Consider the following 23,386-nt stretch of genomic DNA (forward strand, 5'->3'; position numbering starts at 1 on the left):
CACTAACCACTCTGTTTTTCTTAGACAGAAAGTTACATTTCATCATGCGGCCCTAGCAGTGTTACATCCTGACACGAATCAAATGAAACATATTTCACACCTGGTTGCTTCTAGTGCTAGAATTTTTCCCCTTTTTGAGAAAGTAGACAGAAGTAGAACATTCACAGGTACCTGAAGGGAGGCTGTAGCGAGGTGGGGGTTGGTCTATTCTCCCCTGTGCCTGGTGACAGGACGAGGGGGAATGGGCTAAAGTTGCGCCAGGGGAGGTTTAGGTTGGATATGAGGAAGAACTTCTTTACTGAACGGGTTGTTAGTCACTGGAATAGGCTGCCCAGGGAAGTGGTTGAGTCACCATCCCTGGAGGTCTTTAAAAGACGTTGAGATGTAGAGCTTAGGGATATGGTTTAGTGGAAGATTTGTTAGCGTTAGGTCGGAGGTTGGACTCGGTGATCTTGGAGGTCTCTTCCAACCTAAACTATTCTGTGATTCTGTGATTTAAGACTGTACTTCGCATGTCTATGTGCAGACTGGAACAGCCACTCCAAAAGTCACTTCTTTGGAGCAGTAGTAGCAAAACCAATATGCAGATGGTGTCTTGAGAGAATTTCCCTAGTGAAACAGTCAGCTGTTGTTGTGCTTTAGCACAAGGCACTACGAGTCAAAATGGGAGTTTGGGAGTTGGTTGAAGAAACCTGCTTTTGGGATCAAGTCTTGTGTTGCTCTGCAAACTTCTTGAAAGCTTTTTGTATCTCAGGGTGGTTTGACATTTCCGTCTGGCTTTCACTTCTCCTGTCTTATGACTTTTCACTTGTGGTTGCACTATTTACTGTCTCTGGTCTTTACACTGGAGGCAGGCACCTCTTTTGTAAAGCTAGTTTCTAAAGGAGACAGGAAAAACTTGAGCATCTTACCCCTGGACCCTATTCTTAGCCTGTTTGAAAAGACTGTGGTTGCTTGACCTCAGTTTGTGACTAGGTAGCTGATCAAACACAAATTGCAAAGCAATTTGAACTTTCTTTTCCCCCTAAACTGCATTTGAATTATTTTTAAGATTTTTAATAAAAAAATTGTTCTAGAACAGTTGAATTGGAACTGAATGGAAAATAAATGTGATTCATTGCCTTTGTTTGGTATTTAGGTAGAGTATTCTTTTCTCTTGTTTGCTGTTTGTTTCTGGATGAAATTTGAAAAGTTTAACTGCTGCAGATCTGAACAGTGCTCTGGTAGTCACACAGTGCATGCAGCTCTTGAGTCTAAAATGTAGAGCAGCGTTAAAAATGCCAGTGGCATATGCATGTGTAACCTACTTCCTTATCCTCTATGGCTGCTGGTAGTACAAGGGTTGACATTTTGCAGACATCACCTCAGCAGGCTACTGAAATGTGGGATTTTCCAGGTGACATCTTCTTGGTGCGTGGAGGAATGCGTGCGGTGGAATTCAAAGTGGTGGAGACAGATCCAAGTCCCTACTGCATAGTGGCTCCGGACACAGTGATCCATTGTGAAGGAGAGCCCATCAAACGAGAGGTGAGCTGAATCCTGCCACGCAGTTCTTGTCCTGAATCCACTCTGTCCACTGAAATCTGTTTCTGTGACAGTCCTGGAGAGCAGCAGAGTTGCAGTTCCTGGTTTGGCATTTTGTGTATTGAATGTTCTGGTTAGGAACTCTGGTTTCAGGAGATGAGCTGCTGCTGAAGGTAGTGGGAGAAATGTGTTTCCAGTATTCTTCCTCAGACACTGAGATAACACTAATGCTTAGGTTTGCTGAGAAAATGGTACAATGTGATAGCAGCTAGTTTTGCATCTACTTCCAGATATCTCATGCTGGACTTAGATGTATCTTTTCATTCTGAAATTCTGTTGATCCATAGCAGGGAGGACTTAATGTATCGCTAAATTTCATGCCATGTGAAGAGAAAGTGATTCATGCTTTTTGAATGAGAAACTTGAAAACTTTAAACAGTTTTATTTATTCAATTAAATCCCTTACAGTATCTAGCCTTGAGTATCCCAAGTTTAAGGCAGCTTGAGTTACTTGTCTGTCAAGAGTTGGCCACCTTACTGTTGTAGAGTAGGAAATCTCAGGGATATGAGGTAAGGTGGCTGTATGCCTCATAAAGTTAGCTACCTTGTGAAAAAATCACCTCTATTTGATGGTTGTGAGGCACCAAATGAATCCTGTTTGGGCTCTTCAGGTCACAGCAGAGTGTTTCCTGCCAAGGCCAGCAAAATGATGAATAGCTGAAGGTCAAAATAAATTAAGAGGGGCTGGGAGAGTGGCCTTATGCTAGAGAAGGGAAGGTGAAGGGGCAGGCTTTCTGGCAACTGCCTGATGGAAAGGTGTAGGTGAATGGGTTCTTCTGAGGGTTGTGCCTAGGAACAGGACTAGAGACAATTGCAGAAGCTGGGTCAAGGGAAAATCCCAGTAGATGTTAGGAAAAAGGTTTCCTCAAAGCCTAGAGCAGGGCTCAGAGTGAGCAGGAATCTCCAGCTCTGGAAACCACCTTCAGTGCTTGATAGGGCCAGGCTTTGAGCAACCTGCTTCACATAGTAGTCCTGGCTCTGTGGGGCTCTGGCTTGATCCCCTCTGAGATTCCAGGCTATGCTATTTTTATGATTTTTATTGTGGCCTTACATTACAGATAACTAAGGCCAGTAGAGATTTGCACAGCCATGAGCAGAATGATTGCTGTAGGGCTGTACTGGAAGAATTCGCTACAGCTGGTTTTATCTGCATGTCTGAATTTCAACATTCTCAGTTAGTTTGAGCTAGTCCCAAAAAGAAAGCACTGCATCTGAGAACTGTATGGTAGCTGGGGTATTTCAAGTGCTTAGAAATGTCATTTGCAGTTTAAGGAATAAGTATATTTTATACTGGGCTTCGTTGTCTGTTTAGTCACACATTGTTGGTTAGCCACATCAGAAGATCACACAGCTTGTTTTTGTGCTCGAGTCTGTAGGGAGCCTGCTAGCAGAGGCTGTCATTCAAGACGTTGAGTTTCAGTGAGAGGTTAAGGTACATGCAGGTGTGGTGGTTTCACTCAGGTGGGCAGCCGAGTTTTACCATGGCCGCTCTCTCACTCCCCCTCCTCAAAGGGAAAGGGGGAGAAAATACCACACAAAGAGCTCAAGGGTTAAGATAAGGACAGGGAGATTGCTCAACAGTTATTGTGACAGGCAAAACAGACTCAGAGTAGGGAGATAGTAAGATTTATTGCATATTACTAACAAGCTAGAGAAGTGAGGAACAAAGGAAAGAAACAAAAAACGCCTTCACCCCATCCGCCCTCTTCCACCTCCTCCCTCCGAGCAGCGCGGGGGAATGGGGGCTGTGGTCAGTCTATAGTGTTTCACCTCTGCTGCTCCTTCTTGGTCACTCTCTGCCCCTGCTCCACATGGGGTCCCTCCCAAGGGATACAGTCCTTCCCGAGCTGATGCTGCGGGGGCTTCCCACAGGCAGCAGCTCTTCAAGAACTGCTCCAGATACAGGTCCGTACCACGGGGTCTATCCCTCAGGACCAAACTGCTCCAACCTGGGTCCCCCATGGTGTGAGAAACACTCTGTAGCCAATAACTTAGGTTCAGGCGAGGATCTCAGTGAAGCAGCATTTCTATTTGCAATTGCAATGGCGGGCATCCCACAAGCAGGAGTGTGCCTACTAGTTCCATAACACAGTTTATATACTTTTTTTCTCGACAACCGGAACCCTCCCGTTTCACCACTGAGTGGGTAATCCAGGTTCACAATCTGTCCAGTGCTTCACAGACACTTTGAGCTGGTAATGTTTCTTACACAGTGATTCCCGCCTAATTGCTCTAAGGATTCTGGTTGTCTGCATTTTACAAGGTCCTCTGTTAAGCTTTGTTACCACTGCAAGCATATCTCAATACCACATTCCTTCCCTCTAAACAATGTAACTCTGCAAAAACTACATTTTTGTTCCCACAATTCCCCCCTTTTCTTCTTTATAAATTGTTGATTTTTGCAAACCTTTTCTCTAAGGTGTAGTTTGGTAGGTATCTTCCTCTTCTTCACTTTCTTTGCTTTCCATTTCCTCTAATATCATCACCTTATCTGAGTAAGGTGCTGGCTCCATGGTCATTTGTTTCAATAGTGCAATTTCAATTAACCACTGTACTAGTCCTTTTACACAGGGGATAGTGCAACAACCAATGGCTGTCAAAACTCCTGCTGCTACGATCGAGGATGTAAATATGGACACTACCATCCCTTTCCATGTACCAAACCAAGATTCCAAACATCTTGTGATGGAAGTGCCTGTTCCTAAGTTTTCTGCCAATTCACTGGCAAGGGTGGTAAGCCCTTGCAATGCTCTAGTTACTGTGCCATCCGGGGCAGTATTGTTGGGTATAAAAGTGCAACAATGGTTGCTCAGTATCACACACACACCTCCTTTCTCCATGAGCATCATATCTAATGCTATTCTGTTTTCCCAAGCCATTTTGCTGGTGGCATCTAGTTGTTCAGCGATTCCTCTTATTGCATCCCTGGTATAATTGATGAATCTCTGATGATTATAATAAATATAATTAATCCAATCCACATTCTTATTGATTGATACCCACCAGAACAGTGACTCAAACCCTGCAGCAATTTGATTCCTGGCTTTCTGTTCATAGGGAAGTCCTCTAGGCACCCCAATAGAATCGATGTATACTCTATCATCAAATGATACTCCTAAGCTTCTTTTACTTCTTCTGGGTATTTGTGATGTTCCTCTTTCAAATGCCAGGGTGAAGGGTATAGCTAATTGAACAAGTGCACAAGTGCCTCCCCAATTACATGGCAGGGTGGACCGTAAGATCTTCCCTCCACAGTACCACCAGAGATCTGCCCTGGGGATCTCAAGTCTTGAGCAGTTTCCCATCAAGTCCTTGGTAGCATTCAAGGTCCTCGTGCACAAGGCAAATTCTCCCAGATGCCGGGTAGCACTCACACCCTGCTGTGAGAGGCAAGCTGTATGGTTACCATAGCTGTGGAGAATGCAGGGGGAACCCTGATATTGCTATCACGCAAGGAAGGGAACAGCAAAGAGAGAGGCTTACAGGCCTCATTTCCCTAGGCAGTCTTTTCTTGGTACAATGCAGTCATACATTGCATCCCCTGGGAACCCTTGGTCCACGCCAATGGGAAGGGCACTATCTGGGCAATTGGTTGTCCAGAGGCACAAGCATAGCCATTGCTATGGTTGAGACTCTGGACAGCATATTTGACCCATTCTATCCAGGCATTCACATCCCCATTCCCTGTTTCAATCTCAAATGTTTGAACTGCCGCCTTTCAAAGAGGGCCTCCTGTTTTCTCTCCTGTTTTCTCCTTGAGTTTCTCCCTTTCTCTGATGGCAATAGAGGATTGTTTCCATACATCCATTCTCAATCTGGCTGTTGGGTCTCTCCCAGTTATTTGTTCTCTCTGCTCAATTGTTGTTGGGCACTGAAATCTCCACAAGCTAACACCTCACAAGCATCAAGCATGACGGATTGTGGTACATAACCCTCTGTCACATTCACCCATAATTTGATGGGGTATCCCATCTTACTATTTTCTGGTCATGCCTTTTCCAAGTTGCCAATTGACCAAGGCCTTCTCTGAGGCCTAAAATCACTAAAAACAAAATTAATAGTTGATTTTTCCGTCATTATTTTTAAACCTTAGATTTCCAAATTATTATCGATACAAAGAAGAAGATGTACTCTAGTACTACAACAAAAACCCCTTGGGAGCCCTTTGATTTGCTATAGGCCAGTCCTTTCTCCCAATCCCAAGTCACACTCATTAGTTACCTGTGAAAATAAAAGGTTAGTTTACAGTTGTAAGCTTTTATCCTGCTCAGAGTCCATTATGAGGTTTTTCTTTTCGATTTTAACTTCCAACAAGTCTTCTGTAGGAACAGCTTCCCAGATAGTAGGGTCAACGGATGCCTTCACTCGAGTATAGTGAGTCCAACCTTTTTCCGCAGTTCTTACAGCTGTTTCAGTGGTTAGCAGTACTTGGAATGGTCCTTCCCATTCAGGCCGGAGTTTTGATTCTTTCCAGGTCGGAATCAGGACCCAATTTCCTGGGTGATGGTGGTGAATGGGGAATTCCAAAGGTGGGGTTTGAGCCAACAGCCCACGGGTCCTGAGAGATGACAAAGAAGAGAACAACCCCAGAATACAGTTTTTTAGAAAACTCTCTTCTTTCGAACTGTGGTATCTCATCCCTTCTGCCTGGACAGGGTAATCCAAACAGCATCTCCTTTCTTGGTGCTGTTTGAACCTGGAGGAGTGCTAAAGGTAAGCATTTTACCCAAGGAAGATGGGTTTCTAACACTGATTTAGTTAATTGCTTCTTTAATGTCTGGTTCATTCGATCTACCTTCCCAGAAGAGGAGGGGTGCCAGGGAGTGTGAAAATCCCACTCAATCTCTAAGGCCTGCATTAACCCTTGAAGTACTTGTGAAGTGAAATTACTTCCTTGATCTGAATCAATGTTTTCAACTGTCCCATATCTACGGACTACTTGCTCCAGTGATACCTTAGCCACTGTGTTCATGTTCGCAGTGGCAGATACTGAGGGGAAAGCTTACACCCATCCAGTCACGTGGTCAATTAGGACAAACAAGTACTTAACTCTCCCTGCTTTAGGTAACTCAGTAAAGTCTACCTGTATACTTTGGAAAGGTCGAATCCCTGGCTCCCATCCCCATCTAGGTGGGTTACGGATGACCTTTTTATTTACCTTTTGACATATGGTACATCCTCTGCATATTTGCTTCACTGAAGTGTATATTCCTACACAGACAGACTTTCTTAGCACAACATCACACATTTCTTGCACCTCCCAATGACTCTTGATGTAAAACAGTTAATATTTGCCTCATTGGTGCTTTATTCAGCATTTCTCTCCCATCAGGGAGTATCCATTTTCCTTCAGACTTCGTGGCTCCTGATTCCTTAAAAAAGTCTTTCTCTTAAATCTTCTTAGTTCTTTCTTAGTTTTCAACAATTCCCTGAATCCACTTTGGATTTATTCTTCGTTTTCTCTCAGACATTAGATGCATCATATATCTGACTTCTTTTTCTACATATTGTAATTTATTTTTCAATACTCCCAAGCCCTGCTTTCCCAGAAAGTCGAATAGCTTGTTAGTAGCTTCCTTCACAACCATTTTCTCCTGTCCTGACAATAAACGATCATCCACGTAACGATCATCGATGATCATCCATGTAATAGTAATACCTCCTTGGGAGGTTTTAATTGCTCCAAAATCTGTTCTAGAACTTGCCCAAATAAATTGGTGGCCCTGTAAACCCTTGAGGTGAAACTGTCCATCTGTATTGTTGCTTTCGCCCCCATTTCAGGGTCTTTCCAGTCAGAGGTGAATATATCTTTGCTCTCAGGGCCTGAGAGCACTCCATTAATAACACTGTTATTCCAGCCTAACAATTTACTGTTTGAATGCCCAATTTCATCATCAAATCCCTTCCCAACAAGTTAGTCCCTGCTTCAGGTGCATACAATAATTGCCCAGTGATCATTTTATCCCCTAGTCTCAGCTTGGTGTCCCCCAAAAGTGGCACTGTTATCCCAGCCCCTTCTACCCCCATCACATTTAGGGTTTCATTAGTTAATTTAAGCCCTGATACTTTACAGGCCAGTAATGACCTAGTTGCCTCAGTGTATTGGGTTCACATGGAAGGTTCTGGGGGGGTTGCAGTGACAGCCCCCCCCTCCCCCTGGAGAGGAATCCAGAAGCCCAGAAGCAGCCTCCCCGTGGCAGCTAAGGGACAATTTCAGCCAGCCCCAAAGGGGCCCACCACTGCCCAGACCCAAGCCATGAGCAACACAGTCTGTACCTCTGTGAGAGCACATCCACGAAAACAAATGAACAAACAAAAACCTGCTGCTCAACAGCAGCTGGGAGAGAGAAACCTCTCCCCAGACACCAAAGTCAGCACAGAAGGAGGAGGAGGAGGCACTCCAGGCACTGGAACCGAAGCTCCCCTGTGGCCTGTGGAGAGGCACCTGGTGGAGCAGTCTGACGCCCCAATCCCCCCCTTCCCCGATACTTGGGAAACTGACCAAACACCACAGCAAATATACCAAAACTTCTAGACTGTTACTTAGATGATGCCTACATCCTCTTTCCCTGCTCATTCAACTTCAAACAGCTCTATCAAACATTACATACCACACCTTTAACACCTTCAATAACCCTTTTAACACTTACACAGATTACACAGAATTTCTAGGTTGGAAGAGACCTCAAGATCATCGAGTCCAACCTCTAACCTAACACTAACAGTCCCCACTAAACCATATCCCTAAGCTCTACATCTAAACGTCTTTTGAAGACTTCCAGGGATGGGGACTCCACCACCTCCCTGGGCAGCCTGTTCCAATGCCTCACAACCCTTTCAGTAAAGAAGCTCTTCCTAACATCTAACCTAAAACTCCCCTGGCGCAACTTTAGCCCATTCCCCCTCGTCCTGTCACCAGGCACGTGGGAGAACAGGCCAACCCCCACCTCTCTACAGCCTCCTTTAAGGTATCTGTAGAGAGCGATAAGGTCGCCCCTGAGCCTCCTCTTCTCCAGGCTGAACAAGCCCAGCTCCCTCAGCCGCTCCTCATAGGACTTGTTCTCCAGGCCCCTCACCAGCTTCGTCGCCCTTCTTTGGACCCGCTCGAGCACCTCCATGCCCTTCTTGTAGCGAGGGACCCAAAACTGAACACAGTACTCGAGGTGCGGCCTCACCAGAGCCGAGTACAGGGGGACGATCACCTCCCTAGCCCTGCTGGTCACACTATTTCTGATACAAGCCAGGATGCCGTTGGCCTTCTTGGCCACCTGAGCACACTGCTGGCTCATATTCAGCCGACTGTCCACTATCACTCCCAGGTCCTTCTCCGCCTGGCAGCTCTCCAACCACTCATCTCCCAGCCTGTAGCTCTGCTTGGGGTTATTACGCCCCAGGTGCAGGACCCGGCACTTGGCCTTGTTAAACTTCATGCAGTTGACCTCAGCCCATCAGTGCAGCCTCTCCAGATCCTCCTGCAGAGCCTTCCTACCCTCGAGCAGATCCTGCAGAGCCTTCCTACCCTCGAGCAGATAAAGCAGATCTTCTTTCTATCTTTCCTCGATCGAGAAGATCCTCGAGCAGATCTTCTTTCTATCTTTCTCCAGCCTGTACTTTCACCAAAGTCTCAGTCATTGGCCAACTTAATTCCATACCTTTCTCCCTCCAGGATGCTGAAACAACATATCAGCGTACCATATTTCATTCAATTTTCCTTCTCTCCTCCTTCTTCCACTCCGGATATTCCTACCTGAAGTGGCCAGCCTGGCCACACTTAAAACATCCCATCAAAGCCTGTCCCTGCTAAGGTTCAGGCCGCAACTCAGGCAGCCTTCCTTGCCTGCCATTCCTTCATGTCTCCTCCTCTCCTTTTCATCCTGGCTCCGACTCCCCCTGAAGATTTTCTTCCTCTTTCTCCAACCCTCTGCCTCACTACCTGCTACACTGTCAATACCATTAGTTTCGCTTTCTGCTTTTCCTTCTCATCTCCCCTCCTGACATACACCTTCAGGGCTTCCCTCAGGAGGGCCCCCAGTGACTGTTCACTACATTCCCCCACCTTCTGGAGCTTTTTCTGTGTATCTTGCCAGGCTGTAATCACAAAATGAACTTTCAAGAGCCCTTGGGATACCAGGTCCTCGGGATTCATCTTATTCTGACCCCAAGTCTCTCATATGATTTCTGTATTGCACACTATTATTATTCCAGCCAGGATCAGCAAGTGGGTATTTCTGCTCTGCTGGTATTACCCCTGGTCCTGGAGGATGAGCTCCTTCCCATTCTTGTATAGCAGCTCTCCTCCTGATCATTCCCCTTTCTTCCCCTATAAGCAACATACTTAAGTATAGACATCTTTGCCCCCAAGAGTATAAGTTAGGCCCTAGGAATGGGTCTAATTGTTCAGCTAGCCTGATGGGGTCCTCAATTAAAGACTTCATCTCCTTCTTAAAACCCCTAACACCTCTCTGCCGGCAAGGAGAGGGGGAGTTAGTGTTAGTACTGGGAAGGGAAGGCAAAACTCTCAGTATCTCTTCTACCTTGTTCTAATTCTTACCAGAGCCTGGAGTACGCTCCTTCTCTAGGGACAGCATCAATTGCAGTCCCTGTCTCCCTTCCTGGAGCGGCTGCTGCTGCCACCGGTGCAATATTAGGATTATAGGGAGCATAACTTGGTTCCTTCTCCGAAAAAGGAATCTTATTGTTTACATATAAATTTAAAGCCTGAATTTTCATCAGACCCATATTTTGGCCAAAATACTGCTGTTTCCTTAATTGGTTCTTTTGTCCAGACTGATACACAATATTTAACCATTTTCTTCTTTTATCATCTCCTCTAATTTTGAGATTATTTCTCCAATTTCTTACCATTCTTCAGGAAGAACTGTTGGTAGGCACTCCCCCAGGGATATCTCCCTGTCCCCTGGAACCCATATTTCCCATTTCTCCTAGCCCTTGTCAGTGTGCTGCTACAGAAATTTCCCTCCTGCAGGGTACCACACACTAACATTCTGATTCTGGAAAATGGGGGTGTACTGCCAAGCACTTCCCCGAGCAAGGGTACCACACACCAAATTTCCCGAGACTCTTCCTTTCTCTCCCTTATCTCAGGCTTTGTCCGTCTCCAGCCATGCCCCTCGCGGAGCTACAGAACTGCGGATCAGGACTCCACACTTGCTTCGTACAGAAGTACGTCTCAGTCACACGTCACACAGAGTCTCACCCGACCCCCAAGGCAATACTTAATATTTCTTACCTTGGTCTGTGCACAGAGTTACCGGATCAATTCTTAAACCCGGAGTGCCTACCTTCTTCCCTTCCCCACTACTTCACGGATCCTGCCTCTTTAATCAGTCTCAGGCCCTTTGTCAGCTCTCCACAGAACCATCACCGTAGATGCACAGGACTGCAGAAATCAGTGGGGCATGCCTTCCTGCTGCTGCGGCGGTGAGGCTCCCCAGTAGGTGACTGGATCCCGGATGAGCCCCCAAATTGTGAGAAACACTCTGTAGCCAATAACTTCGGCTCAGGCGAGGATCTCAGTGAAGTAGTAATTTATTTGTGATTGCAGTGGTGGGTGTCCCACAAGCAGGAGCGCACCTACTAGTTCCATAACACAGTTTATATACCTTTTTTCTCGAGGACCGGGCCCCTCCCCTGTTTCACCACTGACTGGGTAATCCAGGTTCACAACCTATCCAATGCTTCACAGACAATACATGGCCTTCAGTTGTCGGCCTATTATAAGTCAAATTTATTTTGACTTTTATACTCTTTTAGGTGGTAATGTTTCTTACACAGTGATTTCCACCTAATTGCTCTAAGGATTCTGGTTGTCTGCATTTTACAAGGTCCTCTGTTAAGCTTTGTTACCACTGCAAGCATATCTCAATACCACATTCCTTCCTTCTAAACAATGTAACGCTGCAAAAGCAACATTTTTATTCCCACAATGGGCAGCAGCTCCTGCCAGGTCACCTGCTCCTGCGTGGTCTCCTCTCCATGGGCTACACATCTGGCCCGGAATCTGCTCCGGCAGGGGTCTTCCACAGGCCACGGCCTCCGTCGGTGCAGGTCCACCTGCTCCACTGTGGTCTCCTCCACGGGCTGCAGCGTGGAACCCTGCTCCACCGTGGTACTCCATGGGCTGCAGGGGGACATCCTGCTTCACCATGGTCCTCACCACAGGCCACAGGGGACTTCTGCTCCAGCGCCTGGAGCACCTCTCCCCCTCCTTCTTCACTGACCTTGGTGCCTGCAAGGCTGTTCCTCACTCCTCTCACTCTCCCAGCTGCTGTGTGGCGCAGCGTTTTTTTTTTTTGTTTTGTTTTGTTTTGTTTTCCCTGTCTTAAATATGCTCTCACAGAGGTGCAAACAACATCACTTATTGGCCTGGCTGTAGTCAGCAGTGGGGCCCTTACCAAACATGGGGCAGCTTCTAGATCCTTCTCACAGAAGCCACCCCTATGGCCCCCTGCTACCAAAACCTTGCCACATAAACCCACTACAGCAGGTAATTTCCATTGTATATCTGGGAAGTCAGAGCTAAGAAACAGTTGTTGAAGACACCAGGAAGACGTGAAAGTGAGAATATCAAAACAGCAAAGAAACAACAACAAGCAATAGCACAGATTCCTGGTTCTGTAAATTGGGATTGATGAACAGCTAGGAGTGGCATTAGCAGTGTGTGGTGGCACATTACAGAGAAGCTCACCAAGCGTGAAATAGGGTAAGAGAAGAGGCAGCTAAAGGTGGCTCACTGACTAGTACTGCATTCTGTTAGAGTAAACTGAACACACCAGAATAACGATAGAAAGTAATTGTCTTCACTCAAATGTCTAATAAATTTCCTTCCTGGTAGGATGAAGAAGAGTCACTGAATGAAGTGGGCTATGATGACATTGGTGGCTGCCGGAAGCAGCTGGCTCAGATCAAAGAGATGGTGGAACTTCCCCTCCGACACCCTGCGCTCTTCAAGGCCATAGGGGTAAAGGTAAGCACTTGCCTTTGCTGCTGACTTTGATGTAGGAGGTTTATGACTTATTGGAGGAGAATAAGTAACTTATTTTTTTTTAATGCTGGTACTGGGAGACTATTTCCTTATGTTTTAGGCATAGATTAAAATGCTGGCACTTGTAAAGCAGAGTGATGCTTTAAATCATCGCTGTCAGTTACTGGCAAGGTTTTTGTGTGTCATGCAAAGTAGTTAGGGTGTTGATGGTTGGATGGCAGCTGTTGCATGAGCCTGCATCACAGTTTCGGACTGGCTTTATCTAATGCTTGGAATTACCTGTGAAACTACTCAGGCATTCAGATACTAGCTTACCACCTAAATCCCTTGCCTCTGTCCCCAGCCTCCACGGGGCATCCTGCTGTATGGTCCTCCTGGCACTGGTAAAACACTGATTGCCCGAGCGGTGGCCAACGAAACTGGAGCCTTCTTCTTCCTTATCAATGGTAAGCTTGGTGTTTGCTTTGGACCCAGAACTGTGTGGTCATTCTTCCACCTAATGGTAGTGAATGGTTTAGATAAGGCCACCTTATAGCCACCTTTGTGTCCTTGACATCCTTTCTTACCTCTTTCAAGTGCCCCACTGAGGACACTTAGAAGCCACTTGCTTAGTAGCACTGTCCTTAAACTTGATTGTTTTGTAGCAGTGGTTGAAAGACAGTTTTGTGATGCAGGAATTTGGAGTCTGTCTAGCTGAGCATTTATGTTGGTAGGGGCAGAGCTAGGAGGGAAGCAGTAAGATTATTCTATGTATATGGTCAAAGAACAATCGTTTCTGTTGCTGCCAGCATGTTTTATTCAGAAAAGAATCTGGTCTGCACTGCAGTTCTTTTTCCTTCCAGTATAGCACAAGACCTGTTTTGTTTCACGTAACATTAAATTAAACGTTAACACATTTAAAACATTCCCGAAAGCTATAATGAGTACCTTGAAACTTACCTACAAGTGACAAAACTTCATATTGTTCACTCTTACCTGTAGCAGTTGAGGTAGATACTGGTTTATGGCCATTGAATACCAGATTCTGAAATTTCCTTGCTGCTTTTCTGTTCCATTTTACAATCAGTCCTGTGATAACCGAATGTTTGTACTTGAGGAGCGCTGCTTTTCTTCCCTGATTTCAATCAGATCCATGAAGGTGAAAGCAGTGGATTGTACAGCACAGCATAGCAGAGACCAGCAGTAGGAAACTGCTTCGCTTTTTATCTCAAGATGTCAGAAGTAAATGGGCTGTTCCTAACCATATGTCACCCTTATCTACTTCCTAAGTCTGTGGAAGGTGTCACAGTATGCTAATAAGCCAGCCTTTTCTTTAGAGACTTGTACTTCTGGTGCATAATAAAAGTAACATTCATTGTCAGAATTAGTGATGCTTTCTCTGTTTGCCTGTCCCAAGCCTGCAGCTGTAGGCAGTGCTGTAGGCAGAACTGGTATGAATTGGTGAGTTACTTGAAGTGAAACAGTGTGGTACCTGCCTGCGCCAGTGGCTCTGCAGCTAGTTCACTTCAGTCAGCTACAGCAACTTTGCATCCTGAGGGTCAGGTTTCTTTTCCTTGGATCTTTCAGAAAAAGCTTGCTTTCTCTTTGTGACCACCCCTATTATCATGATAGAAAAATCTAAAGAGAATATATCTGTAAGCATTAGGGTCAGCAGTTGTAGGAAATCTCAGGGGACTGCTGTGTTCCTTCTGGGATTTATGTGTTTTTACTTATTTTTAACCCTTTGGGGGGAGGTGTTTTTTTTGGGGGGGGGTCAGGCTGCTTGTTTTTTTTTTTTTTTTTGCTTGTTTGTTTTGTTTTTGTTTTGGAACTCATTTATAGGATCTTACAGAGGTAAATGTGTACCCATGAATTTGACTGCTTCTTTTGCAAGCTAGGAGTGGCATTAGCAGTGTGTGGTGGCACATTACAGAGAAGCTCACCAAGCGTGAAATAGGGTAAGAGAAGAGGCAGCTAAAGGTGGCTCACTGACTAGTACTGCATTCTGTTAAACTGAACACACCAGAATAATGATAGAATGTAATTCTGCATTCTGTTCTTGCCTGTTCAGCTGCAAATTTAGTGAACTTGGTTGATAGTGTTTGCTTTGGCTTGAAATATAGATACTCCCATCTAAATGTTGTACTTTAAAAAATAACCTGCATGCCTCGGGGCTAGCTGTGTCTCTTCGGGGTGCCACAGTGCTGCTGTTTTTCAGGTCCTGAGATCATGAGCAAGCTGGCTGGTGAGTCTGAGAGCAACCTGAGGAAAGCATTTGAAGAAGCCGAAAAGAATGCTCCTGCCATCATCTTCATTGATGAACTGGATGCCATTGCTCCTAAGAGAGAGAAGGTAAAGATACCCTGTAGGATGTAAAGAAGTGTCTGTACACCCTTTTTAGTGGCAGCTGGCATGAATTTGTCTGAGTATAGGGTAAAGCAGCAGTTAATGCTTGAACTCAGGCATGAGAGGAATCATAGACAGTTCACAATGTTTGTTAGCAGCTTGTGTCTCTAATGTTCAGCTCCTGTGCTGTAGAGCTTTTAATCTAATAATTGTTTTGTCTCTCTGTAGACACATGGAGAGGTGGAACGTCGCATAGTGTCTCAGCTGTTGACTCTTATGGATGGACTGAAACAGAGAGCACATGTGATCGTTATGGCAGCTACCAACAGACCTAACAGCATTGACCCAGCACTCAGGCGATTTGGTAATCAGGATTGTCATCTGTATCATTGTGGTGGTTTTACCCTGCTATGCAGCTGAGCTCCTCCACAACCACTCTCTTACTCCTCCTCAAAGAAAAAGGGAGAGAAAATATGATGGAAAGGGCTCAAGGGTTGAGATAAGGACAGGGAGATCACTCACCAATTATCATTATGGGCAAAACAGACTCAGCATAGGGAGATTAATGTAATTTATTGCCTATCACTAGCAGACTAGCACTGTGGGAAACTAAAAAGTAGGAAACCAGAAGCAAACTAAAAACACCATTGCCCCCATATCCACCCTCTTCTGTGTCCTCCCCTGAACATTTTTTTCCCTTTTTTAAATATGCTCTCCCAGAGGCACAAATGACATCACTTATTGAACTTGGCTCAATTCTGGCCAGTAGTGGGTCCCTTTCTGAGGATCTGGAGCTGGCTCCTCTCTGCCATGGGGCAGCTGTTGGGCTCTGCTCACAGAGGCCACCCCTGCAGCCCCCCTGCTACCAAGCCCATGCCATGTAAAGCCGATACAATCAGATGCTTTGTTACAGACTATGCTTTGGGGGCCTTGTAAAGATTGAGCAGAAATTAATGTTAAATGTCTTCTGTGTATTTCATAGAGTATTGACTTGTGTCTAGCTGCTGCTTTGTAATTAATTTCTAGGCTTCTGGGCTTTGAAATAATTTTCTGTCTTATTAGGTTAGAACTTGTAGAAATAACAAAATCCTTTGAAATCACGTGGTAGTCTCTATTAGGTGAGGCTAGCTCAGGACACACTGAAGGAGTAAATGGCTACTTGAGGGGATGTGTGCGCCTCAGGTTGTAGAAGAATTGTCTGACTTCCCTTTTATTAATGAGGAGTCTGGTAGTTTCTGAGCTCCATGTTTTCAAAACTCTACAGTGTGAATGAATGTCTGGTGTATGAGCAGTTGGTAAAGTGTGTAACAGCAAACCTGTCAAGCTTGCAGGAGAAAAAGGCATCTTTAGCATGTAGAGGCATGACTAGAGGCAAATGATAGGAGTATGTACCTAAATTAATACCGCAGTAATATATAGATTTCCTGCCTCCCCAGATAATGGGGCAGTTTTTTTCTTTCATCACCTGGGTTTTGCTATGATGATTACTGTAAGACGTTCTAAAAAACTAAATCTGTCTCTCAGAATTCGCATACTCTTATGCTGAGGACACAAAGGTGGAAGTAAACAAAAATGCCTTATGGTGTGTTGGTTAGGGGAAGTATCCCTTCCTACAAATGAAGCTTGGAAAACGTTGCTAAACCAGTAGTACTCTGCTTTTTGTAGTCTTGAAGTCTAGTTAATACAGTAGTTCCACTTTTCCTGAATGGCTAAGGCCTTTCTTCCTTTCTGACTCTGCAACTATGCTGATACATGCTGTAGAGAAACCCGAAACTGACATTTTCTGAAATTATGTCTGTGTGGCTTGTCATTATGTTGTTCAGTCAGAAGAAGACAGCAACTGCAGCTTCTTTGGTTTGCAGAATCAGCAGCTTAACATATGTTTTGTACTTCACAGGTCGTTTTGACAGAGAGGTAGATATCGGTATCCCAGATGCAACTGGGCGCCTGGAGATCCTGCAGATCCACACAAAAAATATGAAACTGGCCGATGATGTGGATCTGGAACAGGTGAGCAGAATGCTGTTGGGAAAGCTTCTCTCTGCAGGCTAACATTAGCTGATGCTGTGTTTTGTAGTGGCAGAGTTGTTATGGCTTTGATCGTATAAATGTAGTTGCTCATTTAGGACAGTGTGAAAATGGGTGAACATGTGATCTCTGGGCTTCCTTCCAACTAGTTTACCAGTGACCAAAAATCCTTGCTCACTAGCTAAAAGTGGCATGGCTAAGAGAAACAATTGTGTATCAGTCCAGTCTGCACATGCCTTGCCACTGTCCTCCTGGGTTTGTTTGCTGTGATATTCTACTAGTAACCCTAAAACAGCTCTCAGGGAGGTGAGTGAGTGTTGTAGTGACATGGGATACCGCATGTAAACTCAGTTGGTTCCTGTTATTTCTGTCCTGAATGAAGAACTCCAGTCTTGGGGTTATCTTTCTGCGTTGTGTCATCTGAATTCCAGTTGCAACTTTGATCTCAAGTGGGAGGTGGAACAGCAGTGTCTCTGCCTGTTAAATATGTGGTGGCACTTGTCTCTTGAACCCACAGTGGAACACTGATGTTTCTGTCCTCCAGAGTTTCATTGCACCTCCGAGTGAGTCACCAGAGCATGCAGAGTGCTTGCTTGTGTCTCTGTGAGTCATAGTCAGTGCTTTGCTTTCAGGTGGCAAACGAGACCCATGGACATGTTGGTGCTGACTTGGCTGCTCTTTGCTCAGAAGCTGCTCTTCAGGCTATCAGGAAGAAGATGGATCTCATAGACCTAGAAGATGAAACCATTGATGCTGAAGTGATGAACTCACTGGCTGTGACCATGGATGACTTCAGGGTAAGAGTGCCCCTCTTTCTTTTAGGTGCAATGTCTAATTGTTTATCTGAAGCATGTGAGCATGACATGATAGCATTATTTAATGACGTTTCTTCTAACGACAGTGGGCTCTGAGCCAGAGCAACCCTTCTGCACTTCGGGAGACTGTGGTGGAGGTGCCACAAGTTACCTGGGAAGATATTGGTGGTCTAGAAGATGTAAAGAGAGAACTCCAGGAGCTTGTACAGGTAAGCATTTCCAGCTGATTTTTTGCCTAGTCAGCTTAAGTAATAAATATGGTGGTAAAATCCAGAACCTCTTCATATTCCTGTTTGGACTGCGAACAGGGTAAATGCAGTTTTTATGATAACTGCTTGTAATGAACTGAAAATACCATGGTGTTCCATCTTAGTGAACTTAAGGAGAGGAAGGTGCTGGGAAGCAGCATCAGACTTTCCTTAGTTGAGTATATGATGACATCTTTCATGTGTCTTGTGCTTAATGCAGAAATGCAGTAGTTCTGCCTCTCATAAGTGAAAGTCAGCAAAGCAATGGGACCATTGCTGAGAATCCTGTTACATGGTGACTTTATCTGCCAGAAGGTGAACAAAGATTCTCATGCAGTGAGCTTCCAAAGGGCTTTTTATTGGTGTTACCATCAGGACAGGTGAAAAATGATTGTGAAGCATTCTGTGAAGGGAGACAGAAAGTCATGAATGTCTGTGGAAACTTCTGGTGTCTGCATCAGGATGGTTTCTTTCTGATACATCCCTGCTCTCAGTTGTCACTATAGAGGCAATGTGTCTGTGAGTTAATAAGAAATAAATAGAAGTCTAATTTTCTGGTGTTAAACCATCACCTAGCTCTGACCTTGCTGCTGAGGATTAATGCTCACATCAGGCACCTTGCGTGTCTCTGGAGGGCAGAGCTGACTAGGTTGGATAATGAACTGTTCCCTTTTGCTTCTGCAGGGCAGAACGAAGCTGGGGTTAAGTGTGCTGGAAAACTACCCAAGCTGGTGCTTAGTTTTTAGGGATAAATAGGCTTTTTAGGGCAGCTTTAAAATTGAGCTGTGGTGCTTTTCAAACCAGTCCCCAGCTAAAAACTCCAGTGGCCCTGAGCAGGCAGAAACTTGTGTTTAACTCACTAGAAATCTAAGATACTGTTTGTGGTAGGGGCAAGGCACAGGCCTGCTCATCACAATAATTTTTTGTTGTTGTTCTCCTGTAGTATCCTGTGGAGCACCCGGACAAGTTCCTCAAATTTGGTATGACTCCATCAAAGGGGGTTCTGTTCTATGGGCCACCTGGTTGTGGTAAGACACTTCTGGCCAAAGCTATTGCCAATGAATGCCAGGCAAACTTCATTTCCATCAAGGGCCCAGAATTGCTCACCATGTGGTTTGGAGAGTCTGAAGCCAATGTGCGTGAGATCTTTGACAAGGTAAGTGTTTCTTCTGCTCCCTGTGCTACGTTTGTGCTGAGATGCCCCCAGAACATCGTCTCCACTGTGTCTGTCTTACTGGCCAAGTTCTTATTTGTGTATTTTTTGTGTTTTCTTCACTTGCACTGTGAGCAGGGGCTGCTTTCCTGATGTTAGGGAATTAATCCTGTTTGGGATCATAGCTATTTACATGTTCTTTCTCCCACTACAGTTTGCATCTTTTGTTACAGAACGATAAATGTGCTAGTGCCTTAGCTGTGGAGGCTGGCATTAGAGTGACATAAATATCCTCAACATACCTTGAAAACTTACTTTGACACCTCATTAGCTATTACCTTCTATAGATTTCCAAAACATCCTACAGGGTCTTGTCCTGCAATATGCATGTCCTGCAATATGCATGGCATCCTGCTGCCCAGTTCCCTGTAGATAGTGTTGCCTCGTGTCCCACGTAGGGATTACCATGGGAATCCTCACTGTTGTGGTCAGGGAAGCTGCTGAAAGAGCAAAGCAGGAAGGAGAATGAGAGGGGAAAATGCAGGTTGGGAAGGAACCTCAGAGGCCATCTGCTCCAACTGTTTGTCCAGAGCAGAAAGATAACTTGGAAATCTGGTTTGTGTATGTCTCGTGTGTATTAGTTGATTTGTACATTAGCAACCAAGGATGGGGAATCCCAGACCTCTGTGGGCCTGTGTGCTAATGTTTGAACTCTCTGATTGTAAATATTTTTTCCTTATTTCTAACTGGAATTTTCTTTGCAGCAGTTTGCACCCATTTCCACTCCTCAAAGAAGGATCTGACTCCTTTTGCCTGTAATTACCCATTAGGTAGCTGAAGACAGGGACTGGATTTGCCCCTTCTATTTGATACATTGTGACTATGGATACCCCAGTGCCTACATAACCAACTGACATCTCCAGATCTTTCTGGGAGAGTTTGGTCCTGGCAGACTGGTTGTAGTTTTCCCTCTTTGCATTAGAGCTACCATACTTCTGCTTGGTCTGCGATGCTCTCAGCTTTGGGGAAATTCACCTTGTTACTCAGAATTTAATTGAGGGTTTCTAGAGCAACTCCTCCAAGCTCTCGAGGCAGTAGTGCTCTGGTACTCCTCTGAGCTGCTGTAATTTTAGGGTATGCTTAGCGTGAAATCAGGGTGCTCCTTGCCTGGTGTTATTTAACAGGGACTAATTGTTTCTCTTTGCCTTGGTCAGGCCCGCCAAGCAGCCCCTTGTGTGCTCTTCTTTGATGAGCTGGACTCCATCGCAAAGGCTCGAGGTGGGAATATCGGAGATGGTGGCGGTGCTGCAGACCGTGTCATCAACCAGATCCTGACAGAGATGGACGGCATGTCCACCAAGAAGAACGTCTTCATCATCGGTGCCACCAACAGGCCGGACATCATCGACCCAGCCATCTTGCGCCCTGGCCGCCTGGATCAACTCATCTACATCCCCCTGCCTGATGAGAAGTCCCGGGTCGCTATTCTTAAGGCCAACCTGAGGAAATCACCAGTTGCTAAGGTAGGATCCGTGCCATGACTGTACCTGAGTTGGTTTTGCAGTGCGATGCACATGCTCCTCAGGAGCTGGGGACAGAGAGGAGGGCTGGGGACTGCTCCACGCACTGCAGAGCTGTGAAACCTTCCATCCCTGAAGAGTGGAAATAGATGGAAGAGATGGGGGAGGCTCGAGCTCTAAAATGAGGTACCAACGCAGCTAGATATCAGTGTGTCAGCACAGCAGGTCTTTGTCGCATAGTAGAGTTCTGCCTACAGTACAGGAACGCCTGTTATGGCAAGATGGAGGAGATTCTTGTACTCTGAAAGAAAAATAAATGTAGAAAACAGGGGTGGGAAATGAAAATCGAAGAGGAACTATTGCAGTTAATTGTTGCTGAGCTCTTTCATAGGCAAGAGTTCTATGCTTTGCCTGGTAAGCAGGCAATAATGAAACTCATAGTGTTAATCAGAGAAAAGCAGATGTCAAGCGAGTGTGCAAACTTTTTTAGGCCATTCTTACTTTTTAAAGTACTGCCGTGAAGGAAAGCTTTAAAGAAGCTTGTAGTACTACTCTGACAGTTGACAGGAAGGAGGAGAGGAGGTTGTTTGTCCTCCCCATCTCCATTTCCAGTCATTTCATTTGACTCCTAATGCTGAGACCTGAGGAAATCACATCTGAAAGTCAGCCTGTTTCTTCTTGAAGGTGAACAGTGCAGAGGCATTTGTAGCTGTGTAGCAGGTTCTTGCTGTGAGTGGGGGGAGTGTGGCCTGCCTTTGTGTGTAGTTAACTTTTACCAGAAACAAGAGCCTTAACAGCCTGCCGTTCTAAAATTGGCCAAAATTAAGACAGCACCTTGGTACTGTGGGATCTAAAGGCACTTTTTTGTCACCTGAGAATGCAAGGTGTAAAGGACAGGCCTCTGTTGTTTTTCCCTAGGATGTTGACCTGGATTTCCTAGCTAAGATGACCAACGGCTTTTCAGGGGCTGACCTGACAGAAATTTGCCAGCGTGCCTGCAAACTGGCCATCCGCGAGTCCATTGAGAGTGAGATCAGGCGAGAGCGTGAGCGACAGACCAACCCTTCTGCCATGGTGAGCGGGGCACTCAGCTTTCCCTGCTCATGAGAGAGGCAGCCCACCTCTGCCCGTGGGTGAGGGATGATGCGTTTCTCTCTGTAATCCTCAGATGAGAACGAGTAGGCTCGGCACAGAGCGCTGAGCTGGAGCACTTTGTTCTCTTCTTGTGGGAGGGTGAGGGCCTCCTGTTGTGCCTCATCGCTGGCATTGCTCAGAAGGCCCCTGCTGCAGCTGTGACTCAGTCTGCTGCACCATCCCTCCCTAACCCCTGCCTTGGCGAGTATTGTTGCATCCTGACCTGGAGGGGGGCTGTGGGCGGGTGTCGGGCTGCCCACAGCTCACCTGGGCCCTCTGTCCCACTGCAGGAGGTGGAGGAGGACGACCCGGTTCCTGAGATACGCAGGGATCACTTTGAGGAGGCCATGCGCTTTGCTCGCCGCTCTGTCAGTGACAATGACATCAGGAAATACGAGATGTTTGCACAGACTCTACAGCAGAGCCGTGGCTTTGGCAGCTTCAGGTAACTGTGAGGGAAGTAGGGAAGGCAGCGTGGCTCAGCTAGCCCTAGGAGCAGAGCACTGAGGGCAGCTTTGCTGTTCTCTGGGTAATGATTCCCTCTTCCACCACATTTTCTGGTTCCGCCCAGTGTGTACAGCAGCCAGCTGAGCACATGGTGGTACAGGCTATGCTGCAGGTCAGTTGTAGTTGCTCTGTTAGTGCTCCTGAAGCCCATCAGCCCATTTTCCTTTAATGCAAGCAACATCTGGCAGCAGTGTAAGCCTTTGCATCACCTGCCTTAAGGCTTCAGCACATTTATCCCCTCTTTCCTACTTGGCATCCGGGAGTTGGTGTGGAGGGGAGGGGATTGTGCTGAACTGTGAGGAAGCTTCTGAAGAGCATCTCTCCCCTTTTTCACTGCTGCCTGCAGGTTCCCGTCTGGAAACCAGGGAGGCGCTGGTCCAAGCCAAGGCACAGGAGGTGGCAGTGGGGGCAACGTGTACAGTGAAGACAATGACGACGATCTCTACGGTTAACTCGCTGTCCTCATTGGACCAAACTCCAAATCAGGCCACGTTGTACAGGGAAAATCCAATGTTCAGTGGACTCTCGGCTTCTTCATTCCTCAGTCAGAACAGTGTAGCTGCACGTCAGACTTTGTACAGGGAATGTTTTCTGCAAATGCAAATACAGACCGATGTTCAGTTGGGAGGCAGACAGTGAATTAACAAGGAGGGGAACCGACTTAATTTCTGAGAAATTTCTGTTCTAGTTTGTGTGGCAGAATCAGCAGCTTTAGCAAAGGGTACAACGCTAGCCTGTATTAAAAATAATAATAATAAAAAAAAGTAAAAAATAATAAAAATCCCACAAAACTCTAGCCAGGCCCCTGGCAATTCCTTTTTGTGGTACTGCCACAGCATCAGCAGCGCTGCGTCTGCTGTGTCTTGCTTGCTGTGTGAGTACTCCTCAGCTGCCCCTCTTGTCTGTTTTGTGCATTTCCCTGGAGCGTGTGAGGTTGCTCATTGTCCGTATGTCTCTTAGCTCATGTTAACAGAAGAAACTGGTCGGGCAATCTCTCTCCTGTGTCATAACTTGGCAGTAAGCATCAAGAGAGCCCTGCTGCCAGCAGCAGGTATCTGGCATTGCTT

The 23,386-nt window shown here is 45.9% G+C and overlaps 1 protein-coding gene and 2 long non-coding RNA genes across 3 annotated transcripts in view; 2 read left to right on the top strand and 1 right to left on the bottom strand.

Moving 5' to 3' along the window:
- LOC118157106 (transitional endoplasmic reticulum ATPase) overlaps positions 1-23,100 on the top strand; it is a 55,579-nt gene extending 32,479 nt beyond the window's left edge. Inside the window, exons 5-16 of the mRNA XM_035311345.1 lie at positions 1,397-1,527; positions 12,440-12,571; positions 12,933-13,035; positions 14,787-14,920; positions 15,143-15,278; positions 16,812-16,924; positions 17,575-17,739; positions 17,844-17,966; positions 18,949-19,161; positions 20,373-20,681; positions 21,597-21,752; positions 22,103-23,100. Coding sequence (XP_035167236.1) covers positions 1,397-1,527; positions 12,440-12,571; positions 12,933-13,035; positions 14,787-14,920; positions 15,143-15,278; positions 16,812-16,924; positions 17,575-17,739; positions 17,844-17,966; positions 18,949-19,161; positions 20,373-20,681; positions 21,597-21,752; positions 22,103-22,261 — 1,874 coding nt within the window. The 3' untranslated portion in view covers positions 22,262-23,100. The remainder of the gene's footprint in view (positions 1-1,396; positions 1,528-12,439; positions 12,572-12,932; positions 13,036-14,786; positions 14,921-15,142; positions 15,279-16,811; positions 16,925-17,574; positions 17,740-17,843; positions 17,967-18,948; positions 19,162-20,372; positions 20,682-21,596; positions 21,753-22,102) is intronic.
- LOC118157109 lies at positions 3,616-11,425 on the top strand. The gene is made up of 2 exons (XR_004746545.1): positions 3,616-3,650; positions 11,171-11,425. It is a non-coding gene; the product is annotated as an uncharacterized LOC118157109 (long non-coding RNA).
- On the bottom strand, positions 4,291-10,976 carry LOC118157108. The gene is made up of 3 exons (XR_004746544.1): positions 10,447-10,976; positions 5,806-6,142; positions 4,291-4,964 (listed from the first exon to the last, which is right to left on the bottom strand). It is a non-coding gene; the product is annotated as an uncharacterized LOC118157108 (long non-coding RNA).
- Positions 23,101-23,386: the final 286 nt, after the last annotated feature.

The sequence above is a fragment of the Oxyura jamaicensis genome, assembly GCF_011077185.1.
Source record: "Oxyura jamaicensis isolate SHBP4307 breed ruddy duck chromosome 3 unlocalized genomic scaffold, BPBGC_Ojam_1.0 oxy39_random_OJ72175, whole genome shotgun sequence".
NCBI classification, from domain to species: Eukaryota; Metazoa; Chordata; class Aves; order Anseriformes; family Anatidae; genus Oxyura; species Oxyura jamaicensis.